General features: G+C 37.4%; 1 protein-coding gene across 7 annotated transcripts in view; it reads left to right on the top strand.

Moving 5' to 3' along the window:
• The window catches only part of LOC110402471 (cytochrome c-type heme lyase), a 51,588-nt gene that overhangs the window by 27,404 nt on the left and 7,854 nt on the right, over positions 1-16,330 (top strand). For 4 of the 7 annotated variants that reach the window (XM_021404580.1, XM_021404577.1, XM_021404579.1 and 1 more), the window contains exons 4-6: positions 1,032-1,090; positions 2,830-2,924; positions 5,037-5,110. In XM_021404580.1, coding sequence (XP_021260255.1) covers positions 1,032-1,090; positions 2,830-2,924; positions 5,037-5,110 — 228 coding nt within the window. Of the gene's footprint in view, positions 1-1,031; positions 1,091-2,829; positions 2,925-5,036; positions 5,111-8,142; positions 14,598-16,093; positions 16,283-16,330 lie in introns of those variants that run through there. The other 3 variants (XM_021404585.1, XM_021404586.1, XM_021404583.1) reach the window with 2 other exon arrangements.

The following is a 16,330-nucleotide window of genomic DNA, read 5'->3' as shown; positions in this document are numbered from 1 at the left end:
TGAGATTAAATTGGGATTCTAATGGACTTTTCTTGAAGATATTGAGAGATGACAAATGGGTAGCACAGCTGTTCATGCTGTCAAAATGTTGGTCTAGAAAGTCTGGAGAAGGCTACAAGGTTACTGTCATTACAAGGTTATGATTCTCTTGGAAGCGCTGACGGGGGGTTTTGGGCAGCCCACATCTTACCAGCTTAATATATATTTACACAAAACTCATCTAGATTAGATGTACAACGTAGGGTTTTTTTAACTTGAAAAAAAAAAAGATCTTTGGGCAAAATAAAGGAGAATTGCTTACCTAACTCCTCAAGGTAGCAATGCACAGAGGACAATGGAAGAAAGAACAAATAGAAGTTATTGCTGTAATGTGAACACTGCTCAAGAAGGAGAAGCATCCACAAGTCTTGAGTTTTTGAACATCCTAGAGGGACTTCAGTTTTGCGTTTGCTATTAAGAGGTTTGCTGAATCTTTGGCACCAAAAGGGAAGGCACAGAAGGTGTGAAACTACTCTGAAAAGCATTTTTGCTGGAAGGTTCCTTGGCTTCAAAGAACAGGCAAATAATTCCTTTTACATCTCCTTCTATTCTGTTTATTCCCATAAGTATTCATCCTCTCACAAATATGAAAAGCACCAGCTGAGAGAGGGATTTTTGTCATCTGTCACAACGTTTTAATACTGGCAGAAGAAAAAAATATGGAGATGAAGAGTGTCAGTCAAAGTGCTGTGATGCTGCCTGGGCTGTTTGCTTCTATTTGCTGTTGCCAGAGAAGCCAGCCCAGGGCACTTGCTGGGTTTCAGCTCTGGTCTGTAGCCAGGGGCAGGCCACGGACAGTTAGCAGATGTCTTATATCTGGTTGGAAAGGAATCCATTTTTGAAACTTCGATCTGTAGCCAAATCTCATGGTGTCTTACTGTTGGGACAAATATTAGGTGACCTCATGGACATAATGATGTTTGATATGTGTATGTCCTCTGCAAATTACATTGTTATAAAGGTTTAACTGTGCATTTTTGGTATGTTTACAGGGGTGACCCTTCAATTGTGAAACTGAATATTGCTATTACCACAGGCTACCTCATTTCTGGTAATTATGCAACATCTTTATAATGCGCTCAACCTGTTTGTTTATACTGAGTCACTATCCTATATATTTATATTTATCTTGAGACACTGTTTTGGAGAAGTGATTTGTGTAAGAATTTTAAAAGCTACAGCAGAAGCTGTATTGTAATAGAGTTGTGGGTTGTGGTGAAATTGTGGGATGTGAAAGATGGGAATGGTGTCTCCCCAGGCAGTAAGGAAATGCCATGGTGTGGCTTTGTGATGGTTTGATACACAACCACTGACTCCAGTTCAGTTTGTACTTTAGCTAGTTCAGAAGGTGTGGAAGTGGGTGCCCTTCGCTCATGTCAGAGAGGCTGGAACTCAATATATAACCCTCAGTACAAGTTGAGGCAAATGATGCCACTGGATCTCACTTGCCCACCTTCTAGTCTCACTTCAAAGCAAAATTAAGTCGCATACAAAACTTGAAAACTTAGGATTATTTTCTTAATATAGCATCGACACTTCAATATATTGATGTTCTAAATTATTGACTGTTAACTAAATTTAACATGAGGATTTTGCTGCAGAACTATTTGGAACTTTTATTTTGTGTGAGGCATTCTGACTTATCAAAATGGAAACTCTGTAGCTTGGACTCTTTTCTGGGAAAACTTTTCCTGTTTGGATGGAGTCTTTTCACTGGAGACTAAGCTGTAATGCTCAATTATCTCTTGCACTTGGTTTCTCACTAATGGAATTGGTAATTTGGTGATCAGCACACCCAGTTCAAGTCTCCAGTTTGTCTGTAAGAGGAACTTCATCTTCCATGTTTAAATTCATTGGTGTCTATTTCTAAATCGTTATGCATTAGGCTTTCATTATGAATTAATGAATGCCTTTGAACAGAGACCTGAACTCGGCCACTTATTCTCTTTCCTTCCTCATGTAGTTAATGTTTAATTATTAATACGAGGTGGAACAGCTATATCAGATAATATAAAGTCCTGCCTGAGGACAGCTTATATAAAAGAGATTGAGACACTCACTGGAGATAGGAAAAGCATAATGGCAAGATCTTTGATTCTGAACCTTGATTGCTAGCATTCCATTCAAAGAATGAAGTATTCATTTGTTTGGAGAAAGTAGAGGCAGAAATTGCTTATTCCAGTATAGAACAGAAAATTTTCTGAAATCTCAGACAACCACAGGACAAGAAAAACTTTTCTGTCAAAGCTTGCTTTACAACATTAACTCAAGTCCATTGTATTGCTTTTGCAGTAATTGGGAAGCTCTGATTAAATAAAGTGAGAGTGCTTCTCATTCCAAGTGTTTCTTGCACAAGGTTAATGGTTCCCTGTTTGCAGTATAATGTTCTGACTCACAAGTTCTCCATAGCAGATTCTTGCTTTTACTGTATGCGTTTGTACGTTGGCTATGTATGTCCCTTCCCTCCCCAGCCCTCTTTTTTTGGTCACTTCTTCCAAATTTGTGGATTTGTAAGTGTGAGGTCTTCATATCATATTCTGGAATATTTCAGCTGAAGGTATTGCCCCTGTATTTCTGTTAATATGTAAGATAATTTATGGCAGTTGTTGGAATAACACTTGCTTAGTATTTTGTTGGAACTTTTACTGGAAAAAAATCTTTAGGATAATGTGTGTTTCTACTGGTGGCATGTGTTGGCATTCAGACCTCTAAAAACTAAGAGAATCACTATTCTCAGGTAAATGGTAATATACTAACTTGTTCTTTAACATTATTTGTTTTCTGTTGTAGATTTGTTGCTTATTGTTTGCTACTGGAAGGCAATCGGTGACAAATTTTTTGTAATACATCACCTGGCAGCTCTGTATGCTTATTATTTCGTACTGGTGAGTGCTATGTTCTTTAGTAATGTAACAAGCAGATGAGACTGGAGACAATGCTTTTACAATTCTCATTTCCATAATTTTTAAAAAATTACTCACTGGTTGGTGCGTTACCTTTGTGACAGGCATATTTATATCTTCAATATAGAGGTCTCAAACAAAATCACAGGTGTGAATACTTAGTTGGAAAACCAGGAGAAGATGGTTTCAGATGGTTATGTTTTGCTTGTTACTGCATTTTTAAGATCGTAGGTCAGTGATGTCTAACTCTGGGCAGCTGGATGTGGTTCTTCTGTAGATTTTTCTTTTTATTTAAAAGCAGCAACAAAACCAACCAATCCTAAAAATTTTGTTTTTGTACACACTTATGTCATCCAGACATGAATGCCTTATTATAACAGTAGGTAGGATTATGAAATGTATTCCACTTTCAGTTATTAAACATCTGACATACAGTACATGTTACTATATTATATACGTACACTAATCTGAAAAATGTACAATCATATGAAGGTCCCAATTGCATACAAAAAATGAAGTAACTATATCCACTGTTTTGCTCAGACTAACTTTAAGCTTTGCTATAGCTGAGATTTCTCATTAAGTGTATGTTGTTTGTTTGTTTTGTTTTTTATGAAGATTGATGCTGACCTTCTGAGACTTCTTCTAAGGTTGCTTTTGTGGGGAAGCAGTTGATGATTAACTGTGTATATCCATAAATATCTGTGGCATACATACATGCACTGAGATAAAAGGGAAGAAAAGGATACTATTCTAGGGTGAAGACTAACTCAGTTACTCTTTGTTGCTGATTTACTGCTGGAATTGCTAAGATGCCTTTGTGATTTGGTAGAAATCCTGCTGACCTCCAGAGTAATGGTGCCAAATCTCTTCTGAAAAGCTCATTCAGTAAATAAAGAAATCCTATGAAATACAATTTACATCACTTACCACAACTCTTTCACTAGCTCCTTCATGAATCCCAGGCTTAAAATATTAAAAAATGTCTTGAGATGTCAGATTACTGCCAGATTTCCCATGTAACCATTTAAAGGGAATGAAGTACATTGACAAGTGAATACCCTGTTTCGGGTTGAAGATAATTAGATCTACTAATATTGTCACGGATGAAACTGAATTAGAATTGGATACTAGGTAAATGAAAATATCACTACCAAGGCTAATCCCTGATGCAGAAAAATCAGTAGTTATTTCTAGAGTAAATAATGTAGTGTGAACTTTAAGTTGAATTTATTATTTGGGTCCAACTCTCCGCTTGGATGTCTATGTCTATGCCAGGGGTTGTTCAGGAGTACGGCTGAATATTCTTTATCTCTGCACTTGCAAACTGCTGCTGGCCCAGTCCTTGCACAGTGGGATACTATTTCCAGCTCATAACACTACCAAAAGATAAGACACAGAATCCTCTGCACTTTGTCACTTAGAGGGAGGTGTTCAGTTACGATGTGTTTTAGTGGAAAAGTTCCACACTGTTATCTGGATATCAACATAGGGAAGACAAAGTCTTCTTCCAGCCTAAGGGATATGGCAGGGACCGCAACACAACTGGTGGAAAGGGTTTTCCTTGCAGAAGGCAGGAGAGAATTTCAAGGGCTTTATGTGCCCTTTCTGCTGCCAAATAAGAGCCAATAATTCATTTTTATGTAGGTAAGTTGCATTCCTAAAACAATTCAGGGACATTCTTCTTCACCTTACTGATTTTGTTTGGGTGTGTTTAAACATGAGAAATCCAAAATATTTACAATCCTCTTAGACAGTAGCAGTACCATTATAGTTATATCCTACCAATTCTTGTGCCAGTTTCCTCTAGCTATCTTTCCATTTTCTCTTATTTCTATGTCTTCTAAAGATTTATTAAAAAAAAAAAAATCAAAAAACTACTGATTCATGGTACTTAAAGGACAACAGCATCTTCTGTAGAGAACTTCATTTTGAAATTTTAAGGAAGATTGCCACAGCTAACAAACTTGCATAGTGTCAGTTTTAATCAGGCATGAGTCATTGTATCATTCTGTGTACACTTGAAGACTTCAATCAAGGTTCATCTGCTAGATTGTTGATTTCTCTGTGTCTGCTTTGTGTTTCTCCAACCAGAGCAAAGGTCTGCTGGCTTACTTTGGGAACTTCCGTCTGCTTGCAGAGTTCTCCACTCCTTTCGTCAATCAGCGGTAAGTAGTTGTGGAGTTTCTAAATGATTCTTTACATTTCAATCTATATTATAAAGGATTTTGTCATTGAATATCTGCTAAAAGTGAGTTTTCATTTATTTAAAGTTTACTATCTGGAAATCTATTTTGCTGTGAAAACATTTAGCTGCTATTGCTGCACAGCTGGTGTGCTCACCCCCTGAGTTCCTTTTTAAAGCAGACTAACCTTCATATGAAATACTAGATTTTCATAATTTAGTTTCAAAAATAGTTTTGGATTCTGAGCTCTTAAATTAGAAGAGTTGCAAAGCATCTAAATGCAGCTGTGATAGTTAAACTTCACACTTGTAATCAGAGAAGAAAATGGTGGGAAGCTCTTCAGCAGGCTTTAGTGACTGTGGAAGACTGCTGTAGCTTCTGGTTGTAGTGTCACACTCGAACTGCTGCTGTGAGTATCAGAAAAGGCATGATAATGCCAAGGGAGGCGGTCCCTGGAATTTCCCAGAGCTCTGGGCTGGGTGCCCTCTTCTCATTCCACAGCCCCTGTGGCCCAGCTGGGGACAGAGACCTGCCCCAGGACTTCACCTCAAGAGTGGGACTTTGGTGTAGCACGGGGCTACTGTCATCTCCTCCTCTTCCTCCTCCTCCTCCATGTTTTTCTTTTGTTTGTTTGTGGTGTAGGATCAGATCTCGCAGTGCGCTGCATACCCATTGCCATGCTTTTTGGAGCGTGTTTCTACTTTACTGATTCTTCCTGTGTAATGTCTATTTTCATTTCCAGGTGTCAGGTAGACAAAGGGTGAGGGTGGTAAGAAAAAGGGTCTATAAGCCTCCTTCATATGGGATGTCTCAGTATTACCTGTTACTAGACTGTGATTGTTGACTCTGAAAGAGTTTTTGAGACTGTAGCATTCCTTAGATTTCTAAGAAAATAAAAAATAAAAAGGAAAGATTGTGCTGAGGACCCTTCTGAATGTTGGCAAATTCAACTTAAAGGAGGGCAGGGTAATGGAGCTCTGCAGAGCTATTTCCATTTGTCCAAGAGCAGTCGAGTAGGCTGCTGTGTTCTAATTCAGGCAGTGCTCTGTATGCACAGAGAAACTGAGGAGTGAAGAAGCACTTCTTTAAACTTTTTTTTACAGAAAAGAAAGCAGGAGGAGAAATAGGTGGTAGTGTATTCTGAATGTGGAATTATATTCTAGATTTCTCTATTGACTCTCATGTCCCAGTCAGTGTTCCCCTAACTGACTTTTATCAAGGTAGGGTTTCACACTGGAAATGGATGCTTACCTTTTGAATTTATTAAAAGTAATATACATTATACTTTTAAAATGCCTATGGTGAGACTCTGTCCTTGAATACCCACATCTTCTGCTTTCTGAGAAAAACAGAAGTCTCTGTGGGAATGATAAGGTCCCTTGCACAGAGAGATGTCATCTCATTAGTGCATGATTTTTTTTCCCATTAAATTTGAAAAGAACCAGACACTTAAGGCAGCAAGTCATGGGTAATGATAATGATTTTCATTATATTTATTGTTTGCATTCTTAGTATTACTGAGAAAGAGCAGTATTAAGATATAAAATGATATTCTAATCTCAGAACTGAAGTATTTTATTTGTTCTGGTGTCATTAGAGGTATTTAATTCAAGGTTGTCCCCATGCCAAGCATTTAGATCTTTTTATGTTAACGTCAGCATTTATGCAATTAATTGCAAACTGTTGGGTAAAATGTTAACGATCGCTGTGATTTACTTACTCAGATTTTTTGAATTTCCTGGGAGAGGGAAGTCTCTAAGCAGATGTCCAGTCACCCTTTTCTTCAGCAGTTACCTATCCTGGCACATTGCTGTGGACTTCAAAAACTTTCTTTAATGTTACTTCTGGAATCTACACTATATATATTGTGGAGAATACATATTCTGTCTGACCAAACATGCCAAGTCTCTATCAGCCTGGTGTTTCTGTGAGGAGGTATCCAGCTTCCAGACTAGGCTATCACCTGGAGAGACTGGAGTGTGTATCAGCTGCATTCTTAACTGATTCCTGGTGTGTTTCTGTTAGAGCTGGACATCTGGCAAATCTTTTTAGTATATCAGTAATTATGTAGGTTGTAATTTGCAGATAATTAAAATTGACTACTTTTTTTACAAGCTTTTAACTTTTTTTGTTAAGTTATCCCTAGTCCCTGTCATGAATACACTGATTTATGTTACTTTCCTGACTTTAACCTGCCATTGTTGCTCAATTTTTCCTTGCATTTATTTATATGTGAATGATAAAGAATTAGAGGAGTTCTTTGTTCCTTTTTTAAATTTTTAAAAATTTTTTTGGAAAACAACCCTCAGGTTTTGCATGCAAGGGAATAGATAACAGCTTTGCCTATCTACTAAGGAAATGATATATAAAAAAAAAAAAATTCTTAAAGGACCGCTTATGACCCAGAGGTGGTACTGGAAGAGGAGTTGTTAGATTTGTCTTTTTCATTGCGTGACATACATAGCTGTAGTATGATCCATTGCAATTTGCTATGCCTGGTTCTGAAGTTCTGATTTAGGGATGAACACAAGGAGTCAGAAAATCCCATCTCTGTGAGATCTGAAATTACACCTCTGTCTTGATTACCATATCCAAACTCAATGTTAGAATTGTTTTCAGGGGAGAAATATTTTTTACTTGCCTATTGATGCAAATTATAAAAAGCAATACACTCGAATTTACCATCTTAGAAGTAACTTTAAATTATAGCACAATGGTCATTGACATACACAGTGGTCTTGAACTGATTTACAATTTGAATAGTTTTTTTTCTATGTATTATTCTACATGTAGTGTTCTTGTTATTGCACAGTGTTTAACTGGGGGAAAAAATGAAGCCAAGCAGAAGAACTTGTAAGCTAAGACAAGAAACTGCAATAACTTAGAAATATAAGCAGTAACTTAGAAATGCAAGGTAGAAGCAATTAAAATACATGCTTAGTTAGGATAAATAAAATCTTTTTTAATTAAATGGACTTAAGTGTGCCTGCCATCTGTGAATACTTATTTTGCAGGTGGTTTTTTGAAGTACTGGGATATCCCAAATCTTCAAAGGCCAACATGATCAATGGTGTGCTGATGACAGTTGTGTTCTTCGTGGTGAGGATTGCCGTCATGCCTATGTATTACAGCCGTGTATTTTCTTCATTTGGAACTGAGGGTTTCCAGAGATTAGGATTTGCAGCCCAGAGCGCCTGGATTATCTCAAGTGTTGTCTTGGATATTATGAACTTGATGTGGATGGTCAAAATTACAAAAGGTTGCTACAAAGTTATTTGTCTTGTTGGACAAGAGGAAGCCAAAACTCATAAAAATGGAAAATCTGACTAGAGATCATATGCACAAACAGAAATTTCTGCTATGAAAATTATTTGGGTTCGCTGAACCAGTGCACATTTCTGCCATGGAATGCGCCTCTTAAGGAAACAAAGTATTACCTCCATACTGACCTTACTCTTTCCCTAGCCACACTGCCTGCGCACCCAGGGCCACGCTTTAAGGATCTTATCCAATGAGGAACAGAAGCAAAAGTTCACATAAATGAATGCTACGTGTGTGTTCTGAGCACTTAACAAACTACTGAAATGAGGAAGGAGCAGGCTGGTTACTTGGCTGTTGTCTACCAGTGAGTTTGAAGTGTTTCACTCAGGTTTCTCAGATTAATGTGTTTTATAAATCTAGTGAATATTGATATCTCTCTTTTATAAAAACATAAACAAAACTCTCCAAATTCCTGAAATGGTGCAATTTTCCTGGCAAATTTCTATATTTTCTTCTAGGATTAACAATCAAGATTTCATTCTTGAAAACTTTTTAATTTTTGCAAGAGAAGCTTAAAGTCTAGCTCTGATTCTGCAAAATCTTTTACTGCTTTTTGTTCTGCCTTGTATGAATGCAAACCATTCGGGGAAATTTATGAAATAATTTTATCTAAAATGCTGTATTATAAGACTATACGAGTTATCTTAAGAGTGGTTAAAATTCTCTGATTTTTATAGGAAGGGTTCACTTCTGCTTTTTTAGATTACATGCAAGAGTACATCTATGAAATCAGCCATGGAAATTAGTTCATAAGTTAGTATGGTAAATGAAGTTTGGAAACAGCATAATTCTTACTGGAGTGCTTTTTCCTTTGCTGCTACTGCCTTTGAGAAGTATTGCAACTCTGCTCAGAGTTAACCATTGACTTTCAAGATATGAAGCTTACTTTAAAAAAGATAAAATTATTCTGATGTGTGCCATGCAACTTACAATGAGCCTTTTTTTTTTTTAATCACACAAGTGACACTGGATATGATTGCTGATTTTTATTTTCACGTTTTCCTTGTTAATCACATCTGAGCTGTTGACTAAATAACATTCTTGAATTAACAGTGCCAAACTTCTTTCAAGCTGTAACATACAGTGACAGTTTACATCTGTAGGCACAACATTTTATTTTCAGAACCACATATTTGTCAATAGGCACTCTGTAACTCCGTCTGCAGACTTAAAACTTGGAGGAAATTGGAGAGAAATCTTACTGTCTAGGAGGAATGCTCTTGATCCGAATTGTATTATAACTGGAGGAAATTCTGTTCTTTTTTTTAAAATGATTTTGAGAGTAGTATTTGTATGTAGTTTTGGTTTTGTTTTGCTTATTTTAAATCACATCTGAATTGACGTTGATTGGCTTCTATTTGTTTCTTGACTTTTTAATTATTATTTTTGAACATCATGTTGTTAGTTATACCTTCTAACAAGGTGTGCTAAATGTACACATTTTCACTCAGTACTTCAGTACACATACCAAGTGTTGTAGCAGACTGTGTGTAAGCAATTTATTTTTAAACAAAGAGATAAAATATTTATCCTGTGTGGGATATTTTGTTTTCCTTTGCTCCTGTTGCCCTTAACAAAGCTGTGTGGAATCAGCCCTTACCTCTGCAGACGCAGTGTCAGTGCACCAACACTACGATCCTTTTGGGCGAGAAACAGGGCTCCTCTCCCAGGAATCAGATGTCAGTGAGGCCCAGAGAGGACCCTGTGGACTGTAGTGCCTTATAGCCAAGGCAGCTGCAATGAGTTCCCAGTTCCAGTGATGTCAGAGTATTGTTTGAGATGCACAATACTGGCTTTTATCTGCTTGGTTTCACTGGGCAGACGTTTTCTAGTACTGTTTCCAATCCTGCCCTCTTGAGAGTGATGTCAAAAATTGCTAGAATTTCTCTATACATTTTTTAAAATTTATTCAATGCTTAATCATTCACAATCCAGGCAGAGAAGCTCTGTTTATGCCTTGGGAAAGCTAGAAATTAATTTGTTTACCTGTCTTTTGGTACCAATAAATCCATAGTCTTTGTGGGGTGATTCTGTGACCTGCTTTGCTGTAGGAAATGGACCCCCTTTTATATTCATTTGCAGAACTTGGTATCTTTTAAGATAGTGATTTCAGTTTATCTGATGCAACATGGAGTCTACGTACAAAGACTCAATGTTTGCATTACCTTTATGGTTTAGAGGTGCAAATGAAATTGTTGTGCTCTTAGAGTCACCAGATCAGGGCATCATTTTGTAATGGCTTGTTCCTTTCTAAAATCGACTTAAAATTAAGTAAATTCAAACATTTTGGAGAATATGCTTGAAAGAAGAAGTATCCTTTTTTATTCAGGAAGTAGGATGAAAAAACACTAAGGAAAAGGAGTAGAAGCAGCTTTTAAGATGACAACCCACGAAAACTCCTCAAAATTCATCTCATCTTCACATTAATCTTTGACGTCTCAGCATTGTTTTGTTTTGCTTTGTTGTCAGTGTAGAGCATTCACTAAAGTAGTCAGTTTCCTTTACTTCTGGATAGACTTGTGCATCATAGGGGGGAAAAGTCAAGCTGTAATAAGGTTGTTCTATAAGCAGTCTGGAAAACAAACAAAAAGCCATACCTGCACAATACACATTGGGTAACAACCCAGAATAGAAGGGCATTGAGATGATTATTTAGAACATGCAATGTTTTGGATTGCTGCATGAAATTAGTGTAATTAAAACAATACTTTGCAATGCATTCGGTTTCATTTTTCTATTGTGATATTTCAGTGTATTACACTTCAGTCCTGACGCATCTACCGTGTGTCAGAAGACAACTTTCTAATGAAAAAGCATTATTAACACTCGTATACTTAGCAAGAACTGTAGTCAGCAGTTTGCAAAGTTGTACTGTAATGAATACGTTAGGATAGAGCACTCTTACCTGCCACTAAAGGCTTATAATACAGCAAATTAGATGGCCTTGGCACCTATTTTTTCAATTATGCTTTCTTAATTTAAGAACGGTGTTGAAATATTGGCATCATTTTGTGTTGCAAGCTTGTCTCTTTTTTTTTTTATGCAAAAAAAGTGCATGATTAGTAGCATTTTTATAAATGTTATCTCCAGAATGTAATATTACTTTAGTAGTGGCTTAGAACTTCTCTTTTAATAATTGCATTGTAAAGCAGACAGTTGGTATATCACCAGGTGTCTTTGCCGTGGACATATCGAATGGATGGAATTAGTCTTGTAAAAATGCTCAAAAATCATATTTTATTTTTTTATATTCTTTAGTACCACGTTACATCAAATTAGTATGGTGATCACGGGAGTGTCTGTACCAGTAGGGCTGTATGTAAGTAGGCAAGTTTCTCTTTTTCATGGCTTTACTTTTTCATCAGAAGATGAATAAATACCGCTCTCAGAGCTACTACAGTGGAACGGTAGGTCTAGTTCTGCTTTTATAATTGATTTGTGGAAGCAGTACTTGCAGAGGGGAAAAGTACTTCAAATCCTCATTTTCTTGGTAAGTGTTCCAGTGGATTTCAGTGAAGTCAAGAGCCTTATTGCTGCAAAGATGTTTAATGGGTATCTGTACACATACTTCAGTGATTAATTTTATCTCTGAAACCTACTCTACCTCTATAAGTAAATGCTCTTTTGGGTGAGCTCAACACTTTCTTAATTGCTTAAAAATAGAATCTATTGAATAATGAAAAATATTCTATGAACAGGAAAAATGAGAGGAGCTGACATAAAATTTGGAGTTGTTAAGAATTTATATTAAAGTTTATTAAAAATTAATGAATTATGATGTCTGGAAGATAATTTATTCCATCTTTACATTAAAAATTATGGCAAAGTATTATTCATACTGAAAAATTGTTAAACTATGAGTAAAAGCTTACACAAGTGAGCAAATACATTCAAGCATGTTTAAAGAGGAGAGGTGGAGGAGATGCTGAGTACACCTGCTGCTGTGGCGGGGACAAAGGTAGAATGACAAGCAGCAGAAAGATGATGTATTTCTGTATCTCTGTAATGGTGTAAACTGAAACTTTAAAATTTCTTTTTGAGCTGTACAAAATGGCTTCTAAGTTGTTGATTGCTTTATGAAGAGGACTTGTGTGTGTTCAAATATATGTACGTACAAGCTTTCTGTGAAAGGACTTTTAATAGAAAAGTTTGTAAAATTGTTTTGTAAAGCTTCTGCTGAGCCATTCAGAGGAGAATAAAGGGCTGACTGAAATACTCCAGCTTAAGATCTATTGCAGTGTTCACCAAGGGGGAAAGCCACGTAGACAGGAACTAGAATTTTCAGATGAGCAATACAAGTGTAGAAGGCTTTGAGAAGTATGTGCAGCCCTCTTTCCTATTTGTAATAGCCTTCTGTAGAACTTCATTAACCAGCTGCAAGGAACTTCACAAGGCAGGACTTGTTTCTGGTAGAGTGTATCTATCCATGGAATGCATTTGACAGCTGGAGAAAGAACAGTACTTTGTTGCTGAGGTCCTGGCACCAGTCAAATGGAAATAATGATTAATATTTACAAACTTTAACATTCATCCAAAACCCGGGTGAAATCTCTTTGCTGGACAGGTGAAGGTCATGTGATTTTCTGAATGCAACTTGAAATGTCTTTTCATGGAGGAAAGAAAGAAAGATGTGCTGCTTGGGATGTTTAGAGCTCTGGGATTAAGCATCAAGTCAATACTTTTAGGTGATGACGCTTTTGATTTCTTATCCATTTAAAATCTCTACTAGCTACCTCCTTTGGCATTCTTGCTCTATTTATAATAACCAAGCACTTTATAGTTCAGTAAAGAATGGAAGGTAGCTATGAAGAATAACTTGTATTGTTTGGTATAAGAAATATTTTGTCAAAGTTCCTTCTGAGATCAGTTTCATGGTGTGGTGTCCTAAGAGGGCATCTGATAGCAATGTACATAAATCTTTAATCTACTTGTAATATAAAGGAAGTGTCTTTAAGAGTGGTTTATGAGGAGTTCAGCATGCCTTGGTATCAACCATATAATGATTCAGTGTGCTATTTATAACTTCTTAGTCATTGAAATTGAAAATATGAAAGCAAATAAAATATTCTGTAGTGTATCTTTATTTTTAATCTGTGTGTGGGATGTCAAAAATTGTACTTGTCTTGTGGACGGCACATGCCTGTATGAGCCTATAAATATTTAAGTATATGAGAATCTGCACCCAAGTGGAACATGTTGCATGTAAATTGTCTTCTAAGTTTTAAAATGTTGGTATTGAAAAAAATTCGATCGTTTAAATGCGACATTTAAATATCAACAGTAAGCTCTAATACAAAGTATAACACTTTGAATGCAATGCAGGAGATGCTGGTTTTGTTCATTGTAACACTATGTAACAAGTTTGACAAGAGAAATCCATTACATGATAGGGAGAAGGAGGAAAAGGGCTAATCCTGAGCTCTGGTATAATTTGCACACTTAATGCGTGTACATGCAGATATCCTGGATTTGTTTCTAGCATGCATAAACCAAACAGTGTTTAATGTCTACAGATACCTATATGTGGAGAATAATTTAACATGTAAGCACAGTTAGACTGATGCCAAAACAAATTACAATCTGTTGGGAGCAAGTGAGTTATGATTTAGGCATAAGTAATAATCTGTAATTAAAAAATGTTCATGTAATCTTCTGTCTAAAGAGAAACTTGATAAATATGGTATACATGACCTGGATGCAGAGCAGAGGTGAAAACTGATTTCTGGAAAACCATGACAATCTGGTTTGCAGAGTAAAGACTAATACTGTCACAGAATATTAGGATCATATAATTAAATTCAAATAGTAATGTGGCCTGATTGTAGTAGCAATCCTTGTCACTGCACAAGAACTTAAAAATGCAATATAATAATTCTGAAGATTGATTACAACAGTGATCAGGTGTAGTAAGGTGAATGGTTAAATCCGATGTGTTTAAATTTTCCTTTTGCTATAAAAGTTCTGAATTGTGTTTGCATTTCAGTGATACTGTAGAGCATTTCTGTATTTGGTTTGAACAGTCTAGGAGCTTGCATAAGGTTATATTGGCTGACTTCCTTTTCTTTGATATATGCAATAATGTCAATGAGCAATAAATTGCATGTTGTATGCAAGGTATTGGTACTTCATAATAAACAAAAAGAACAGAGCTGCTTATTTTGTGAATTTTTCTTTCTTATAGTGGTAATAGCTTATGTACCTATAATAATAAATGCATCATGAAAGAATGATTTGCTTTGGGTTCAGCTGAGAAACAGTTGGCTCGTACGATACCTTGAAGTTGCTGCACCTTGCTTTAGAAATATGTGGGGAGGGAGGAAGGGGTCTGAGCCAGATGTGTTGGGGTGGCTGGACTTAGAAAGGGTGAAATGCTGTGTAGGACCTCACTGCAGCCAAAAATGTGACTTGAACTACAAATTGTTGTGTATTGTGGAAAAACTTATGTTTATATTGGATAGTATTAATTATAATGTGTTATAATACCACATTTCAGGACATAAACCAAACACTTCTCTGCAGGGAGTGGGTATAAAGAACTACTGTCATCTGTGTGTTATAGATGTGATACATTACACAGTCCTTTCCTGAACACTGAAATATGCAATTAAGTTCCTTAATTCTCAGATTCCCTATGGGCAGAGAATGCTTGCCTGGGAACCATGAACTGCACGGAGAAGCCTGGAGGTTTCTCTGAGCATGCTCAGAGGAAGTTGCTGCTGTTGTGTATCTAAACTTTGGCAATTGCTCGTATTTCTCTAAGCTTTTGTGTTATGCACTGATTAAATTTCTAGAAGATATAGTGATTTTTACCATTTTTTTTTTCCGCACTCTCGTGTCTTAAGGGGAATCTTGCACTTAGGAAGTGTAAAATGAGTACCCCGTAGAAAACTTCTCATTAATGGTCAATCTGTGGTCAATGACTCAGGCTGGGAATGTCTGGAAGCCTTACTTTGGGGTCAGGTGCTATATAGGTGAGATTTCCAACTGCTTGGGAAAGGACAATGGGGCTCGGTGGGACACTGTTGTTTGGCACCGGATGGCTTTTACCACTGAATGGAGGAAAGGAAGGTCTAGAGGTGGCTGGGAACAAGGGATGCCTTTCTGTGAGCCGTTCTCAACCGCAGAAATTCAACAAATCTTGTTGAAAGTGTGAGAACCCTCGCCTGAGATATAGAAGTGGATATACAAAATGCTTCCTATGTCATTTTCTGGTGCATAGTTCCCCCCATTTATATATATATATTTTGGTGAACTTGTGTTCTTTCTGAAAATGTCCTTGGTTTTTGGTACTTGTATTGGTGCGTTAATTCCAAATTAGGGTTTTTGTTTTGTTTCTTTTAAATCTTCACAGCAGGCATCTGTCATTTTCTAAAGGGTGGGTATTGTGAGTATAGTCTGGTTTTGCTCCGCTTTTCTGAAGTTGAGTCCACAGAGGAGGATACTTAAGGACAGAGTGCACGCTTCCTTGAGGCTGTGACCCCGTTCTTTGCAAGGCTTTACGCTAAGGAAAAAATATTTTGCTGCTTGGCTTATTGTAAAGGGTGAAAACTGCTCTGAACGGCGTCAACGGGAAGCGCAATCACTGCTTCTGGTGGAGCGTGACGGTGCAAAGGGGAGACAGCGCACCGCTGCCAGCACCTTGCAGCACGGGGAGCGAAGAGGCCGAGCTGGCGCGCAGCCCGTACAAAACGCGGCTCCGCGGCGCCCTCCCGCCCCGTGAGGCGCTGCCCTGCCCGCTGCTGCCGTTTCCGCTCCGCGCTGCTCTCGCAGCCCCCGCTGAACGCGCGGCTTCCAGCACAGCCCCCTGCCCCCAGCGCTGGGATGGTGACGGAGGTAGGGCACGCAGAAACTCCGTGAGGGACACGGGAAGGTCCTATAGGG

This window comes from Numida meleagris, chromosome 7 (genome assembly GCF_002078875.1).
Source record: "Numida meleagris isolate 19003 breed g44 Domestic line chromosome 7, NumMel1.0, whole genome shotgun sequence".
Classification (NCBI taxonomy): domain Eukaryota; kingdom Metazoa; phylum Chordata; class Aves; order Galliformes; family Numididae; genus Numida; species Numida meleagris.
The sequence above is the reverse complement of the archived record's forward strand: the minus strand, read 5'-3'. Positions and strand labels throughout refer to the sequence as shown.